General features: G+C 46.3%; 1 protein-coding gene across 1 annotated transcript in view; it reads right to left on the bottom strand.

Annotated features, from left to right (window-relative positions):
* The window catches only part of STK32B (serine/threonine kinase 32B), a 277,362-nt gene that overhangs the window by 37,181 nt on the left and 223,487 nt on the right, over positions 1-16,694 (bottom strand). Inside the window, exon 6 of the mRNA XM_061145161.1 lies at positions 3,882-3,985. Coding sequence (XP_061001144.1) covers positions 3,882-3,985 — 104 coding nt within the window. The remainder of the gene's footprint in view (positions 1-3,881; positions 3,986-16,694) is intronic.

The following is a 16,694-nucleotide window of genomic DNA, read 5'->3' as shown; positions in this document are numbered from 1 at the left end:
TTGAAAATCCCTCGCTTTATGGAAACTGGAGGGGCAAGGTCAGAGAGTTCATTTCACCCCAGGTTTCAAACTCCCAGCTCAGTAATCTCTCTGCTTTACAGAAAGACAGGAAGGCAAAGCTCAACTCAAGGGCTGCCTCTCTCACTTCGTTGGGTTAATACACCAACAGATGCTCGTCTCTGTGGTTGAGCCCACCATTTGTTGTGCATCCAGAGGTTCTTAGTTCTGCTGCAAACTGTAGGATCTCCATGCATGTGTGCATGTGTGCTCAGTCGCTTCAGCCACGTCTGACCCTTGGCAATCCTATAGACTGTAGCCCGCCAGGCTCCTCTGTCCATGGAATCGTCCAGGCAAGAATACTGGAGTGGGCAGCCAGTCCCTTCTCTGGGGGATCATCCTGACCCAGGGATTGAACCTGGGTCTCCTGCATTGCAGGCAGATTCTTTACCCACTGAGCCACCTGGGAAACCCTAGGACCTCCATAACCCTCCTCTATTCCCCATCACCCCCACTTCTCTGTCTACTGAACCTTAAGGAGAAATGCTGACTGGAGTCAAAGCCAAGGGTAATACCAGGTAAGGGAGATGGTTGGGAGGAAGCAGAGAGGGTAGAAGTCTTCATGGTGCCATAGTGTGGGTTTTAGGGCTCTATCTGCGGCTGCATGCAAAGCACATTGTGCGAGGCCATGGACCAGTGGCCTGACATTCAGAATCTCCTTTCGCTCATCCCCTTGATTACTCTATGGCAGTGGTTCTCAACTGGGGATGATTTGTCCCCCAAGGGACGTCTGGCAACATTTGGTGACATTTTGGTTGTGGGGGCGATTCCGGCTGGTCTCTAGTGGGTAGAGGCCAGGGATGCTGCTAAACACTCTCTAATGTACAAGGCAGCCCCCACACAAAGTGGTATCCAGACCCAAGCAACCATAGAGCTAAAGCTGAGGAATCCTGTGCTTTGCAACCACTGTTCTTCTCATTTGACAGACAAGAAGCAGGCTCAGCACAGAACATTCAGGAACTGCAAGAAAACTGGAATTTGATCCCCAAAACATGTGATTCCCAAAACCAGGGATCGAACCTGGGTCTCCTGCATTGCAGGCAGATTCTTTACCCACGGAGAAACCTGGGAAACCTTAGGATCTCCATAACCCTCTGGCTTAACCACCATGCCGTCCCTTCCACGGACTGCACTGCACTTCCTACAGAGTGAAGCCAGCACCTCCAGGTGACCTCACGGTCCTTTCTAGAAAGTCCCCCGACCGTCCTTCTGACTGCTGTGTCAGCCACAGCTGCCCTTCTTGGGCAGCACTGTCTCTGTATCCACCTGCCTCTGAATCATCACCACGTGAACATTTATGCAGCAATCAGAGCCCTCCTGTGTGCTGGACACTGCCTATGCACTATCCACATTTTCTTCTGGAATCACCTTGGTGACCTCCCTGCCCCACCGGCTGGCCTCATCATCCCCATTTCAGGAAGGAGGAAGCCAGGGCTCAGAGGAGTCAAGTGACCAAAGTAGAATCACAGCCCTCAAGGTGCACATTTTGTTTTGAAGCCCTTGAGGCTTTTTTCCAAGTCATCATCTTTGACTGTTCTAATCCATGTTGTTTTTTTTTTTTTTTTAAAAAAAAAACTTTTTACTAAGAATCTGCTTGCCAATGCAGGAGACACAGGTTCGACCCCTGTCCCCTGGAGAAGGAAATGGCAGCCCACTCAGGTATCCTTGCCTGGAGAATCCTATGGACAAAGGATCCTACTGGGCTACAGGCCATGGGGTTATAAGAGGCAGACATGGCTTAGGGGCTAAACAACAACAAATGGCTGATTAATAATGTTGGGATAGTTTCCAGTGAATAGCAAAGGGATTCAGCCATATATACACATGTATCCATTCTCCCCCAAACTCCCGTTCCCTCTAGCCTGCCATAACATTGAGCAGAGTTCCATATACTATACAAGTAGATCCTTGTTGGTTATCCATTTTAAGTATAGCAGTGTGTACATGTCAATCCCAAACTCTCTATCCCTTCCCCTCATTCTTCTCCCTGGCAGTCATAAGTTCGTTCTCAAAGTCTATGAATCTGTGTTTTTTAAGTATGTTAATTTGTATCAATTCTTTTTTGATTCCACTTATGTGATGTCATATGATATTTCTCCTTCTCTGACTTATTTCACTCAGTATGACTATCTCCTACTTACCCGTAATCTGACAAAGAATATACTTCCTGCTGGCAAGCAACCAATCACACTTAGGTGAATTGCTTGCCAAGGTCATTTGTATGACTGATTACATCATAAACAGCATCTAGTGATGCCTGTGTCCTCTGGTTCATACAAATACCATGGGGACCCTCATGTTCCCTCCCTGAGCGTGTATATCAAAGGACCAGTACGTGACAAAGGAACTGACCAGGAATAGGTAAGCCTGCGTGCATGCGTGCTCATTCACTTCAGACGTGTCTGACTCTTTTCGACCCTGTGGACTATAGCCCATTAGGATCCTCTGTCCAGGGGATTCTCCAGGGAAGAATACTAGAGTGGGTCACCATGCCCTCCTCCAGGGGATCTTCCCGACCCGAGGACTGAACCTGCATTCTACTTGTGGGGAGAGGGATGTCGAGGGGAAGGGTCTCTCGCGAAGCTCAGCCGTGGATCGGTGGCAGCTCAAGAATCAGGCAGATTCTTTACCCGCTGAGCCACCAGCAGAGCCCATAGGTAAGCCTTAGGTAAGCCTGCAGGAGATAGTTTTCATTCAGTGCCCAAGAAAACTCACAAGATCACAAATATATTTTTTGCATTCTTAAAAAACCATGTGCCATAATACATTTTTTGAGGAACTCAGGGGAATAATTGAGATCAACAGCAGAGAACAGTTGCTTGAACCACACAGCGATAATGAATAACATAGCTTGGATGGTTTTCACACAGCTGTCATCATTCATTCATTCCCATCCCTCATCCCCCTGCACTGGGAGCCCCTGTCCTCGAGGAGCACTGACTGCCAGCTTAAACATGCAGATGACTGTGAGCAACGTTAAAAGAGCAGCCAGTGATGGGAACTCACTCTCCACAGCTGTGTGCTGGGTGCTAGACCTATAAGGTGTCACTGTTGTGTTGTTCAGTCACTAAGTTGTGCCCTACTCTTTGATGCTGAAAGATGACTAATACGAAAGCCATGTGTCCCAGCTGGGCACATCGATCCAGGGATAACTTCAGTGCACAGAATAGAATGAAAGGATGTTATTATCCTCATTGTAAAACGGGGAAACCATGGTCCTGAGAGGTTAAGTGGCATCCTTTTCAAATGATATTTGTATAGAGAAAATATGCCTCCAAATTAGTTTGACATAATTCTTCCTGCTAAAATAAAACTGAGCTATTAGTTGCTAAAGAGTTCACTTAGTCATGTTCAGCTATTACACTTAAATGAAATAAAACAGAAATGCGCACTGAATGCCCCACTTTTATAGGACACAGCTAAGTATTCGGGGAAGATTGGGACAAAATAACAACAGCAAAAAACAAGCAGAAGAGTCTGATCAGGCACGAGTGCCTGATATTGTGGGTTGAAATCATGAGATTGGGGTGATTTGGGTGTTTGAGCTGCCACTGATCCGTGGCTGAGCTTCACAAGAGACCCTTCCCCTCGACATCCCTCTCCCCACAAGTAGAATGAGGGGCTGGACCAGAGGCTTGTTAAGAGCTTTTCAACACTCAAGACTGTGCAGTTGGCACATGGGCCATCAGGACAGACACCCAGGGCTCCTTGCCAGCACGGTGCACCATCCATGGGACATGGCCATCCGACTCTACCCAAGCCTGGGAGGACCTGAGTGCCCCCCTCCACAGTCCCCACATTCACCATGCAGACACACATCTTACCCAGCCCCGCAGCAGCTCGTAGGCCGTGACACCCAGGGACCACCAGTCAACGGGGTAGGAGTAGCCAGGGCCTCCGTCCACATACACCTGGAACACTTCCGGGGCTGCCAAAGACAGGACAAAAGACATCACTGGGCATCTCATTTGACATGCACCACGCCCAAGAAGGAGGACACGGGGCCAGGAGCTGAACTTCGAGGCTAGCATTCCATCGATGACGCTATGTAGTTACTACCGTCTGTGAGTCAGAAGCCAGCTTGAGACAAGGTGCAGGCATGGCAGGAAACCCCACGTGACACCTGGGGCAGAATATAGACGGGGCACCCCGAGGGCGCAGCAGAGGGTGTTCTGCTGGGGAGTCAGGGAAAGCAGCGGGGAGGAGGATTCGGTGCAGCAGGAATCATGGTCAGCATGGGGAATAAAGTCTGAGTTAAGAGGAAGAGCCTGAGTCCCTGTTACGGAGCAGGACTCTGTGGGGCTCCTGGACACAAAGACTCTCTGTCTCCGCCGATTCTTTGATGACAGGAAATAGGCTTCCCTCAGAGTGTGTGACCTTCCCTTAGCTCCAACCTGTAGTTTGAAACAGATGTGAAGCAAGGATGGGAGGGGATGTAGAGACAAGGGAGGAACAGACAAGAAACAACAGTGCAGCCTTGGGGCAGAGTCCTGGTCCCCTCCCAAGCAACACGCATAGCAACATTTTCTAGCTCTTCTGCAGAGACCGAAACCCCCATCAGGTGGGAGAAATTAAGGGTTTGATGTGCTGTGCGAAGTCGCTCCCGTCGTGTCGGCCTCTTTGCAACCCCATGGACTGTAGCCTGCCAGGCTCCTCTGTCCATAGGATTCTCCAGGCAAGAAATACTGGAGTGGATTGCCATGCCCTCCTCCAGGGGATCTTCCCAACCCAGGGATCGAATCTGCGCCTCTTACATCTTCTGCACTGGCAGGGGGGTTCTTTACCACTAGCGCCACCTGGGAAGCCCCAGCCAAGCAAGTAGACCCCAGACTGGTTAGAACCAGAAGGTGGATGATGCAGACTCTCACTTACCTCACCAATAACCAATCAGAAAAATGTCCATGAGCTGATCATCCTCTTTGAACCATTAGTCTAAGACCCCTCACTACCCCCTCCAGGTGGGGACACACAGCTTTGAGGGCAGTTGCTTGCTGTGGCCCCCTTTGCCTAGAAAAGCAATTTGTTGTCGTTGCTGTTGCTGAGTCGTGTCTGACTCTTTGCAGCTCCGTGGACTCCATGGACTGCAGCACACCAGGCTTCCTTGACTTTCACTATCTCCTGGAGTTTGCTCAAATTCATATGCATTGAATCAGTGATGCTATCTAATCATTCCATCCTCTGCCACCCCATTCTCCTTTTGCCTTCAGTCTTTCCTAGTATCAGGATCTTTTCCAATGAGTTGGCTCTTCGCATCAGGTGGCCAAAGTATTGGAGCTTCAGCTTCAGCATCAGCATCAGTCCTTCCAATGAATATTCAGGACTGATTTCCTTGAGAATCGACTGATTTGATCTCTTTGCTGTCCAAGGGACTCTCAAGAGTTTTGCCCAGCACCACCATTCAAAAGCATGAATTCTTTGGTGCTTAGCCTTCTGGTCCAACTCTCACATTTGTACATGATTACTGGAAAAATTATAGCTTGGACTATATGGACGTTTGTCAGCAAAGTGATGCCTCTGCTTCCTAATACACTGTCTAGGTTTGTCATAGGTTTACTTCCAAGGGCCAAGCATCTTTTAATTTCATGGCTGAAGTCACCATCTGCAATGATTTTGGAGCCCAAGAAAATAACATCTGTCATTGTGTCCACTTTTTCCCCTTCTATTTGCCATGAGGTGATGGGACCAGATGCCATGATCTTAGTTTTTTGAATGTTAAGTTTTAAGCCAGCTTTTTCACTGCCCTCTTTCCCAGTCATCAAGAGGCTCTTTAGTTTCTCTTCACTTTCTTCCCTTAGAGTGCTATCATCTGTATATTGGAGGTTGTGTTATTTCTCCCGGCAATCTTGATTCCAGCTTGTGATTCATCCAGCAAAACAGTAAAACTATTCCTTCCTACTTCACCCAAAACTCTGTCTCTGAGATTTAACTTGGTGTTGGGGTACAGAGGCCAGATTTGGTTCACTCCTAAGGGGCTGAGAAGCTAGGTAAATGTCAGTCTGCTTTGGCACCAACACCAGGTCAGATGTCCCAACAACCAGAATGGTTAAAGCCCTTGGTGCCTAGTGCCAGTCTCAGGGCAACATTATTTTAGCATAGGTGGGAATCAATACAAAATACCCAGAATAAGAGACAGATGGCTAATCAGGGGCTGCCAGGAGCTGGCGAGGGGATGGGGCGCAACTGCTCCTCAGATTTCCTCCTGGATAACGAATGTTCCTGAACAAGACAGAGCTGGCAGCTACACAACATGGCGAATGTACCAAATGCCACTGTGTTGGCTTGCAAACAGTTCATTTTACGTTATGTGAATTTTAGCTCTGTAATAAACTAGTGGAGGGTGGAGCCCCCAAAGGGATGGACCCTCACTCCTCAGGGGGCTGTAGCTGTCCTGGGGTCCTCTGGGGTCCTGCTGCTTCCTAAGCTGCTGGGAGGTGGGTTCATCACTGCCTCACCCCCGACTTACCAGGACAGGAGTGCGTCTCAAGCTTTAATTGCTTACACTGGCTTCCAGGAAAGTCTTGGGAAATGCAGGTCATTTCTAGAAAATTAATTTACAGATGTAATTCCATTTTACAAGTGTCAGAGCAGCCAAGCTCTGTCATGGGGAACCAGGACATGTTGTGATTAAAAACATCTCGACTCAGTTTTCAGACTGGCATTTAGACAGCGTGGGGGCAGGAAGGGCCAGACGAGGCAGACGAAGGTAGACAACAGACGCTTGAATCTGGGCTCTAGATGGGCAGCTGGACACTTGAACCTGTTGTTCTTCAGTCACTCAGTCGTGTCTGACTCTGTGACCCCATGGACTGCAGCATGCCAGGCTTTCCTGTCCTTCACCATCTCCCGAAGCTTGCTCAAACTCAAGTCCATTGAGACAGTGATGCCATCCAACCATCTTGTCATCTGTCGCCCCCTTCTCCTGCCTTCCATCTTTTCCAGCATCAGGCTCTTTTCCAGTGAGTCAGTTCTTCGCATTAGGTGGCCAAAGTATTGGAGCTTCAGCATCAGTCCTTCCAATGAATATTCAGGACTGATCTCCTTTAGGATTGACTGGTTGGATCTCCTTGCAGTCTAAGGGACTCTCAAGAGTCTTCTCCAACACCACAGTTCAAAAGCATCAATTCTTCAGCACTTGGCTTTCTTTATGGTCCTACTCTTACCATCAATGAACCTGACCCTCGGCCAAATTCCAGCTGCCCTCCAGCGACCCACTCCATTTATTTTGTATTTTACAGCAATTGCACGCAAAGATTCTCCTTCCTCACGACAACCCCCAGGGTCATATTATCATTTGACACACTTTACCGAAGAGGTTCAGAGAGGGACAGCAGAGCACATGAAGTCGCAGCAGAGAAGTGCAGAGCTGAGGTGCGCCTTACATACTGGTCAAATTCCAGTTGGAAGTAAGCTTTGCATCAACCTCTGGGTACAAAACCATAATCAGTATACGTTGGGGAAGATATTATTGGGAGTTCGAGGAAATGTCATTTTGGTTTATTTGAGCCTCACCAAGTGGTCTTGCCTGGAGAATCCCAGGGACAGAGGAGCCTGATGGGCTGCCATCTATGGGGTTGCACAGAGTCAGACACGACTGAAGTGACTTAGCAGCAGCAGTAGCAGCAAATGGTGTTTGTGCTGGGGAACAGGAAGAAGGTTGGTGTGATCGCAGCTGGGTTAACATATTCTCTTTGCTTCAGTTTGTAAAGCATGAGCAATAATAAACAGTCCATTCACAGGGTTCTTATGAGGATTAAGGAAAAACGCTGGCTAAGAGCTAAGCCCAATGCCAGGCTGGCCCATTGTGAGTGCTCTGGAAAGCTTGGGCATGGTTTTTATTAGTAGAATTGAAATTCAAATGTCCTCTCTTCATCAAACTCAGCTTCTCACTGTCCACCCAGTCAGCCTGGGGACCATCCTAAATTCCATCCTCCTCAGCCTCATGACGCATCAGTCTCCTGATGCTTGGCCTCTGAGCTTGGCGTTCTGAGCATCTTTCCATCTGCCCCTTCCCATCCATCCTAGACCAACCTGAATTCAAAGGTGGTAGTTGTACCTGTTTAGTAAACATCTGGTGAGTGAACATTTGATTTCCTAGCCTCTCCGGGCACTGAGCTGTGCTATTCTGCATCCTGCCCTGGGAGCCTGAGGCTGGGCTTCAACCCAGAGGGGCTTCCTTCCCTGCACCCCAATCTGTGTACTTGGCCTTCTTCCCTCTGTGCGAAGGGTTCTGATAAAGAAGGAGACAGTCGTGCCGGTCTGTGCAGAACCAGGACTTTGACAGCTGCTGGCCCGGCCCACGTGCTCAGACAGGGCCAGAGGCAGGGACATGCCCAGGACTACAGTAGAGGCTGTGTGTCCAGCTGTCCCCATAAAGCCTTGTCATGCCTGGCTGCCCCAAGCCCATCTGGAATTTAGGGAAGAAGCAGCATCTGACCAGTTCTGTCCTGGCTGTCCCGACCAGCCAAGTGACAAATATCTGCCGCCTGTGACTCCCCTCCCAGAGAAGGTGACAATCTCCCTTCCCTTGCACACCCGGGGCTGAAAGAACATAAACAACATTTATGTGACAACCCATAAGCCACCAAAATGACTGCTGTAGTGCCCTGGAACCAGTGCTTAGAAGTGAGGGCATCACAGAGGGTTAGAACTTGAAGGACAGGTACAAGACACACACCTGTCACCATTGTTTCATGTATGAATGAATGAGTGTGGAAACTGCTAGGTGCCGTGTTGAGGATTTTACACATCCAGCTCCCTTCATCCTCCCAGTCACCCAATCAATCAAGTGCTACAATGATCTCCACATTCCAGATGAGGAGGTAGAGACATGAAGAGGTGTAATTGGGTGAATGAAAGTGAAAATGTTAGTTGCTCAGTCATGTCTGACTCCTTGTGAACCCATGGACTGTAGCTCACCAGGCTCCTCTGGCCATGGACTTCTCCAGGCAAAAATACTTGAGTGAGTAGCCATTCCTTTCTCCAGGGGATCTTCCTGATCCAGGGATCCAACCCAGATCTCCCACAGTGCAGGCAGATTCTTTACCACCTGAGCCACCAGGGAAGGTGAATAGTGTCTGCAAAAGACTATGTCCAAGTACTGACCTCCAGTATCTGTGAACAGGGTCTGATTCAGAAATAGGGACTCTGCAGATGTAATTAAGGACATCAAGATAAAAATCATCCTGGATTCAGGGTGGATCCTTCTTAGACTCAGTGTCTGATGACTTTTTAAGAGGAAGGAGAGAGAGATTTGAGACACAGAGAAAGCTGATGCAAGAGACACAAGACACACAGGTTCGATCCTTGGGTTGGGAAGATCCCCTGGAATGGGAAATGGCAACCTGCTCCAGTATTCTCGCCTGGAAAATTCCATGGACAGCAGAGCCTGGTGGGCTACAGTCCACGGGGTCGCAAAGAGTTGGATACCATTGAGCACACACACACATCCTTAAAGCACCCTGAACCACAGATGAAGAGAAAAGAGCCACAGACAGGTGAAGGGGCAAATTCGGGGCCATCGAGGCAGCAAGTGGAAGAGTGTGGAAGGCTGTTCTTGCAACTTTCAAGCGGAAACTCAAAACAGCTGTCCCACTGTTATCATGAGCAGTGGCTTTCTTTACAACGCTAAGAGCTGTGTTATCAATGTGCCATTGACTGAGCATCTACCATGCAGTAGAAGCTCTTCAAGTTTCTTTACCTCTACTATGTACTCCTCAGGGAAGTTAATATTTATGGAGTACTATCTGCAGCTTCATGTGCATGATCTCCTTTAAACCTCAGAAGGACCTTGTGAGGTGAATATGATCATTATCTCCATCTGAGGAAGCAAAGCTATGGTTTTTCCAGTAGTCATGTATAGATGTGAGAGCTGGAGCATAAAGAAAACGGAGTGCCAAAGAACTGATGATTTTGAACTGTGGTGTTGGAGAAAACTCTTGAGAGTCTCTTGAACTGCAAGGAGATCAAACCAGTCCATCCTAAAGGAAATCAGCCCTAATATTCATTGGAAGGACTGATGCTAAAGCTCCAATACTTTGGCCACCTGATGCGAAGAACTGACTCATTGGAAAAGACCCTGATGCTGGGAAAGATTGAAGGTGGGAGGGGGAGGGGACACAGAGGACGAGATGGTTGGATGGCATCACTGACTCGATGGACATGAGTTTGAGCAATCTCTGGGAGTTGGTGATGGACAGGGAAGCCTGGTGTGCTGCAGTCCTTGGGGTCACAAAGAGTTGGACACAACTGAACTGAACTGAGGAAGCCAGGCTTGGAGCAGTGACAGACCTACCAAGGTCCCAAGCCTCATCGGAAGCCTGGCTTCCCCCATTCTCCAGTGTCATCCAGAATGATGACCAAAGGCTTGCTCTGTCTCCTTCAATATCCAGACATTTTCCACCATGTTATACTATCTTTATGTATATGCTGAAAAGAAAAATAATGTTGTATCATAAAAAATATATGTACACACACACTACATATATGTGAGGCAGTAAAGAACCTGCCTGGAGACATAAGAGACACAGTTTTGGTATCTGGGTGGGGAAGATCTCCTGGAGGAGGGCATGGCAACCCACTCCAGTATTCTTGCCTGGAGAATCCTATGGAAGAGGAGCCTGGTGGGCTATAGTCCAGAGGGTTGCAAAGAGTCAAACAAGACTGAAATGACTTAGCATGAAGTATATACATATGTGCTTTACATGTCTTATAGTACAAAATCTCTCCAAAGTCAATGCATTAAATCTGTGAATTCAATTGGAACCAAAATCAAGAATGTTTATGAAGGTCCAGGAATGCTAAATTTAGGAAATCAAGGTTTTGACATAATCCAAAAGAAAATAATGTGTAGTTTGCCGTTAACACGCACATTAATAAAAGTGGCTCTTGAATCACAATGCCCAGGCAGCAGCCTTCCTTGCTACATCCCCAGGGTCTTTCACGGTGACCAGTACACGCTGCATGCTTTGTATGCATTCTTGTGAGCCCATGAATGAATACTCTCAGTGGACACTGGGCTCCATGGAAGCGGCTTCTCCAGCATGACTCAGTGGCGTGGAAAGATCAGCCCCACCTCCCATCAACCATTTCTAGCAGCAGCTGAGCAATTCTGCCAATGCAGGTTTTAAATGGAAAGTGAGTCTGGATTCCATGGAGCATCAGAGAATTGACCTTCCAGAAAAGCAAGTACATGGGGTGTCGAATGAAAGAGATCGCCTCAAGGCAATGAAAATTAGCCTTTGGTGGGTTTTGCCACCTTCGGCTCACCATGCAGAGTTACTTCCTCATTAGACTAAAAATATGGAAAAACTCCCAGAAACCTCCTAAGTTATAATTATTAGCCCGCTGCTGTAGCTCTATGAATATTCCTGAAGACTGATTGCTGCAGTGGAGTGTGACACACTATTCAAAGTCTAGCTTACAAGCTGACTGGCTTCAAGGATTGACTTCCACAGGTAATTGTGTCCTTTTGGACTGGGAACATAGAATTACCACATTTTAGCCTAGAGGGGACCTTCAAGGTCATTTCATTTCTCCCGTACATTTTGTAGGTGAGGAAGTTGAAGCTCTATGGAGGCATTCCATGGCTTCCAGCCCAGCTGGGACCAGAGCCCAGGCCTCCTTTCCACTGAGCCTTACTTCAATTTGCACATCTCAGCTGGCAGGATGGACAGATCTGGACACCCCCATCCAGAAGCCCCACAGGCTTGGCATTCTTACTCTGTCCAAGCCAAATTCCCCCATCTCCAGCTGCCCCTTCTCCTGGGTTCTCAGTATCTGCCAATACTCTGCCCAGTTGCAAGATTCAAAAATCAGTTTACGTTTTGATGTGTGCTCAGTCGCTCAGGTATGTCTGACTCTTTGCAACCCTACATACTGTAGCCTGCCAGGTCCTCTGCCCATGTAATTTTCCAGGCAAGATTACTGCAATGGCATGCCATTTCCTACTCCAGGAGATCTTCCCGACCCAGGGATTGAACCTGCATCTCTTGGATCTCCTGCACTGACAGATTCTTTACCATTAGTACCACCTGGGAAGCCCATGCTTTGATCATTTGATTAACTCTTGATTCATCATTTTTCCCTTCCAGAATTTTCATCTTCTCTTTGATCCTCTTTCATCACTGTCTGGACTAATGACAGCCCCTCATGCACCCTAGCCTGGGGCTGTTAATCCCACCCACCTGCTCCTGCACTCTATCTGTCAGCAAATTTGGAAAACTCAGCAGTGGCCACAGGACTGGAAAAGGTCAGTTTTCATTCCAATCCCAAAGAAAGGCAATGCCAAAGAATGATCAAACTACTGCACAATCGCACTCATCTCTTCTCCAAGCCAGGCTTCAACAATACGTGAACCGTGAACTTTCAGATGTTCAAGCTGGTTTTAGAAAAGGCAGAGGAACCAGAGATCAAATTGCCAACATCTGCTGGATCACCAAAAAAGCAAGAGAGTTCCAGAAAAACATCTATTTCTGCTTTATTGACTATGCCAAAGCCTTTGACTGTGTGGATTGCAGTAGACTGTGGAATACCAGACCACCTGACCTGCCTCTTGAGAAATCTGTATTCAGGTCAGGAAGCAACAGTTAGAACTGGACATGGAACAACAGACTGGTTCCAAATAGGAAAAGGAGTACATCAAGGCTGTATATTGTCACCCTGCTTATTTAACTTATATGCATCATGAGAAACGCTGGGCTGGAGGAAGAACAAGCTGGAGTCAAGATAGCCAAGAGAAATATCAATAACCTCAGATATGCAGATGATACCACCCTTATGGCAGAAAGTGAAGAAGAACTAAAGAGCCTCTTGATGAAGGTGAAAGAGGAGAGTGAGAAAGTTGGCTTAAAGCTCAACATTCAGAAAACTAAGATCATGGCATCCAGTCCCATCACTTCATGGCAAATAGATAGGGAAACAGTGGAAATAGTGGCTGACTTTATTTTTTGGGCTCCAAAATCACTGCAGGTGGTGAATGCAGCCATGAAATTAAAAGACGTTTACTCCTTGGAAGGAAAGTTATGACCAACCTAGATAGCATATTAAAAAGCAGAGACATTACTTTGCCAACAAAGGTCTGTCTAGTCAGAGCTATGGTTTGTCCAGTAGTCATGTATGGATGTGAGAGATGGACTATAAAGAAAGCTGAGCACTGAAGAATTGATGCTTTTGAACTGTGGTGTTGGAGAAGACTCTTGAGAGTCCCGTGGACTGCAAGGAGATCCAACCAGTCCATCCTAAAGGAGATCAGTCCTGGGTGTTCATTGGAAGGACTGATGTTGAAGCTGAAACTCCAATCTTTCGGCCACCTGATTCGAAGAGCTGACTCATTTGAAAAGACCCTGATGCTGGGAAAGACAGAGGATGAGATGGTTGGATGGCATTACTGACTCGATGGACATGGGTTTGGGTGGACTCTAGCAGTTGGTGATGGACAGAGGGCCTGGCATGCTGCAGTTCATGGGGTCACAAAGAGTTGGACAGGACAGAGCGACTGAGCTGAAACTGAACTGAAACTGCTCCTGCAACATTTTTCTAAGTCAGTAGAATCAATGAAACAACGAGACAGAATGTGTGAATGTGGCGATGATTCAGGTTAGGCTTGCTGCCATGACAGCCTCAAGCAAGCTGTCTGACCTGTTATTTTTTGTCTTGATTTTCCTCATCTGTAAAAAGGAATAACTATATCTGCCACATCATGTTACTGAGAAGAAAAAATTGAAGTTCTGTATGTATTTATTAAGCACAAAGTAAGTGCTTTATAAATGCAATGTAACATTGTTTTATTATCATTCATATGTTCAAATTACTTAATTAAAATCACTCCAAATTTTTCTATGTACTCTAGAATAAAAGTCAAACTTCTTAGCATGAAAAATTTCTAAAAAATTAGGTTCCAGTTTCCACATATTTTGGCCACTGTCTTTATTATGCCTGTTGTTTGACCTACTCCAGTATGCTTGCCTGGAGAATCCCAAGGACAGAGGAGCCTGGTGGGCTACAGTCCATAGGGTCGGCAAGAGTCAGACCTGACTGAGTCAGACCTGACCAGACATGACTGAGCAACTGAGTACATGCCAACAGGAAAAAACAGGACATGCTTTATTTTTAATCTACAGTGACTTGCCTAATAATCTTTATCTGATTTTTATAATCATGAACTCCTATTTATACTTCAAAACCCAGACCAAATTTTATACCCACTGTGGAACATTCATCAAGTCCCTTCCTGATCCTCAGTTCCCTTCTTTTCCCCTCTCCTGGCCAAGTACATCACTGTTCTGGATTCTTACCAAACCCTTGTCTGTTCATCTCCTACAGTACTGATCAGGCCATATTGTAATTAAGGATATACATGCCCATTGCCCTCACTGGACTGTGAGCTCTTTGAACAAGGATATGACTAAGTCAGGGTAAAAACCCCAGGGATTAGCATGAAGCTGGTCTAGACAGAGATGCTCAAGGTATCAGAATAGCAAAGAGGTTGAAGTCACAGAATCCTGGCTTTGAATCTCAGTGGCCACCTTTGCTGTTTATCACTGGACAAGCACTTAGCTTCTGCATATGTCTCAGATCCCCTGGGATAATAATAGCCTCTACCCCACAGTGAGATAACATATGGGAGTCATTTAGAACAAAGGCTGATGCAGAGCAAATTCCAAATAGATATAAGCTAGTTATTATTGTATCAATTCATCACCAAATGAGAAATGAAATACACCCATAAATGAAAGACCAACTAACGGATGGACATGTTGTACATGTCCCCAGATGATTCAGAGTTCCATCATCGTTCTTTGATTAGAGTTTGCAGAAAAGCCGTGAAAAGCAGAGATAAGCAGGATGACTGGCTTCTGTCTGCACCCCTTAGGGTAATTCGTGTTCCTCTGGCTTTTTACCTTGGCAGATGAAATCAGGTGTCACACACATATGAATTTGAGATGAAATGAAACTGCTGTGTCAATCTGATAATTTCTTTTTATTTGGTGATACAAGTAGCATTAATAGCAACAGAAGACTGGTTTCATTAAAGCTCCAGTGTGGACCAGTAGGATCTCAGCTGTCTGCACAAGAGCAAAAGCAGGGGAAGCTTAACTGGCTGAGTAAATACAGAAGGTCTGATGCTGTTTTTCAGTTGCTCAGTCATGTCTGACTCTGCGACCTCATGGACTGCAGCATGCCAGGCTTTCCTGTCCTTCACTATCTCCCAGAGTTTGCTCAAACTCATGTCTGTTGAGTTGATGATGCCATCCAACCATCTCGCCCTCTGTCGTCTGTTCTCCTCCTGTCTTCAATCTTTTCCAGCATCAGGGTCTTTTCAAATGAGTCAGTTCTTTGCATCAGGTGGCCGAAGAACTGGAGCTTCAGCATCAGTTCTTTCAGTGAATATTCAGGACTGATTTCTTTTAGGATTGACTGGTTTGAGCTCCTTACAGTCCAAGGGACTCTCGAGTCTTCTCCAGCACCTCAGTTAGAAGGTATCAATTCTTTGGCACTCAGCCTTTTTAATTGTCCAGCTCTCACATCTATACATGACTACTGGAAAAACCATAGCTTTGACTAGACAGACCTTTGTTGGTAAACTAATGTCTCTGCTTTCTAATATGCTGTCTAGGTTTGTCATAGTTTTTCTTCCAGGGAGAAAGTGTCTCTTAATTTCCTGGCTACAGTCACCATCTGCAGTGATTTTGGAGCCCAAGAAAATAAAGTCTGTCACTGTTTCCATTGTTTCCCCATCTATTTGCCATGAAGTGATGGGACCGGATGCCATGATCTTCATTTTTTGAATCATTTTTTAAATGTTGAGTTTTAAGCTAGCTTTTTCATTCTCCTTTTTCACCTTCATCAAGAATTTCTTTAACTCCTCTTTGCTTTTTTTCCATTAGGGTGGTATCATCTGCATATCTGAGGTTATGAATAGGTACAGAAATAAATGATGTACCAGTAGCAGAAATCTACTTCATGTGAAATGTATCAGATTAAAGTAGTACATTAACAAAAAAGACCTTTTGAAAGTTTTCTGGAGAATGATGGAAAGCATCTAACTAATCTGTACATCTAACTAATCCTGTGCTAACTGAAAGCACAGGACTGGAACCAGTGCATTTTACAGTCAATATGTGAAACAGGGAATAAACATCCAAATGGCATGTCAGGCTGATTAAGTTTGTTTAGACAGTGCTGCTTTCTTAGAGGATTCCAAGATTCCCTGTTTACCTGAGGCCAATATTGTTCATTAAAATTTCACACTGTCAAAAGCTTTGGTGGGTATACAAGAGCCACATGATCTGGCCCTGCCATGTCTCCAGGCTCCCTCTCCCTTCCTACTTTGTCAGGCCAATCTAGCTTCCCTCTAGTTCTTTCTATGTGACAGGCTCCTTTTTGCCTCAGGGTCTAGGAAAATGCAATTACATCTCCTGCAATGCTTTTCCACCTTTTGTACTGCACAACATCTATCTGTCCTTTAGAACCCAGCTGAAAGTTCACATCCTCATCAATGTTACCCTGTCCCCTCCAATCTAATCCATCTGTCTCATTAGCACCTGACTTTCTCCAACATAATTCTTATAAAGACCTCAAACAATTCTGCTTCTGTTTAAAATGTAAGAGTTGGAAATAGTCACTGTGAGCCTAACAAT

The sequence above is a fragment of the Dama dama genome, chromosome 6 (genome assembly GCF_033118175.1).
Source record: "Dama dama isolate Ldn47 chromosome 6, ASM3311817v1, whole genome shotgun sequence".
NCBI classification, from domain to species: domain Eukaryota; kingdom Metazoa; phylum Chordata; class Mammalia; order Artiodactyla; family Cervidae; genus Dama; species Dama dama.
Note: the sequence above shows the minus strand (reverse complement) of the source record. Positions and strands in the feature narration are given on the sequence as shown.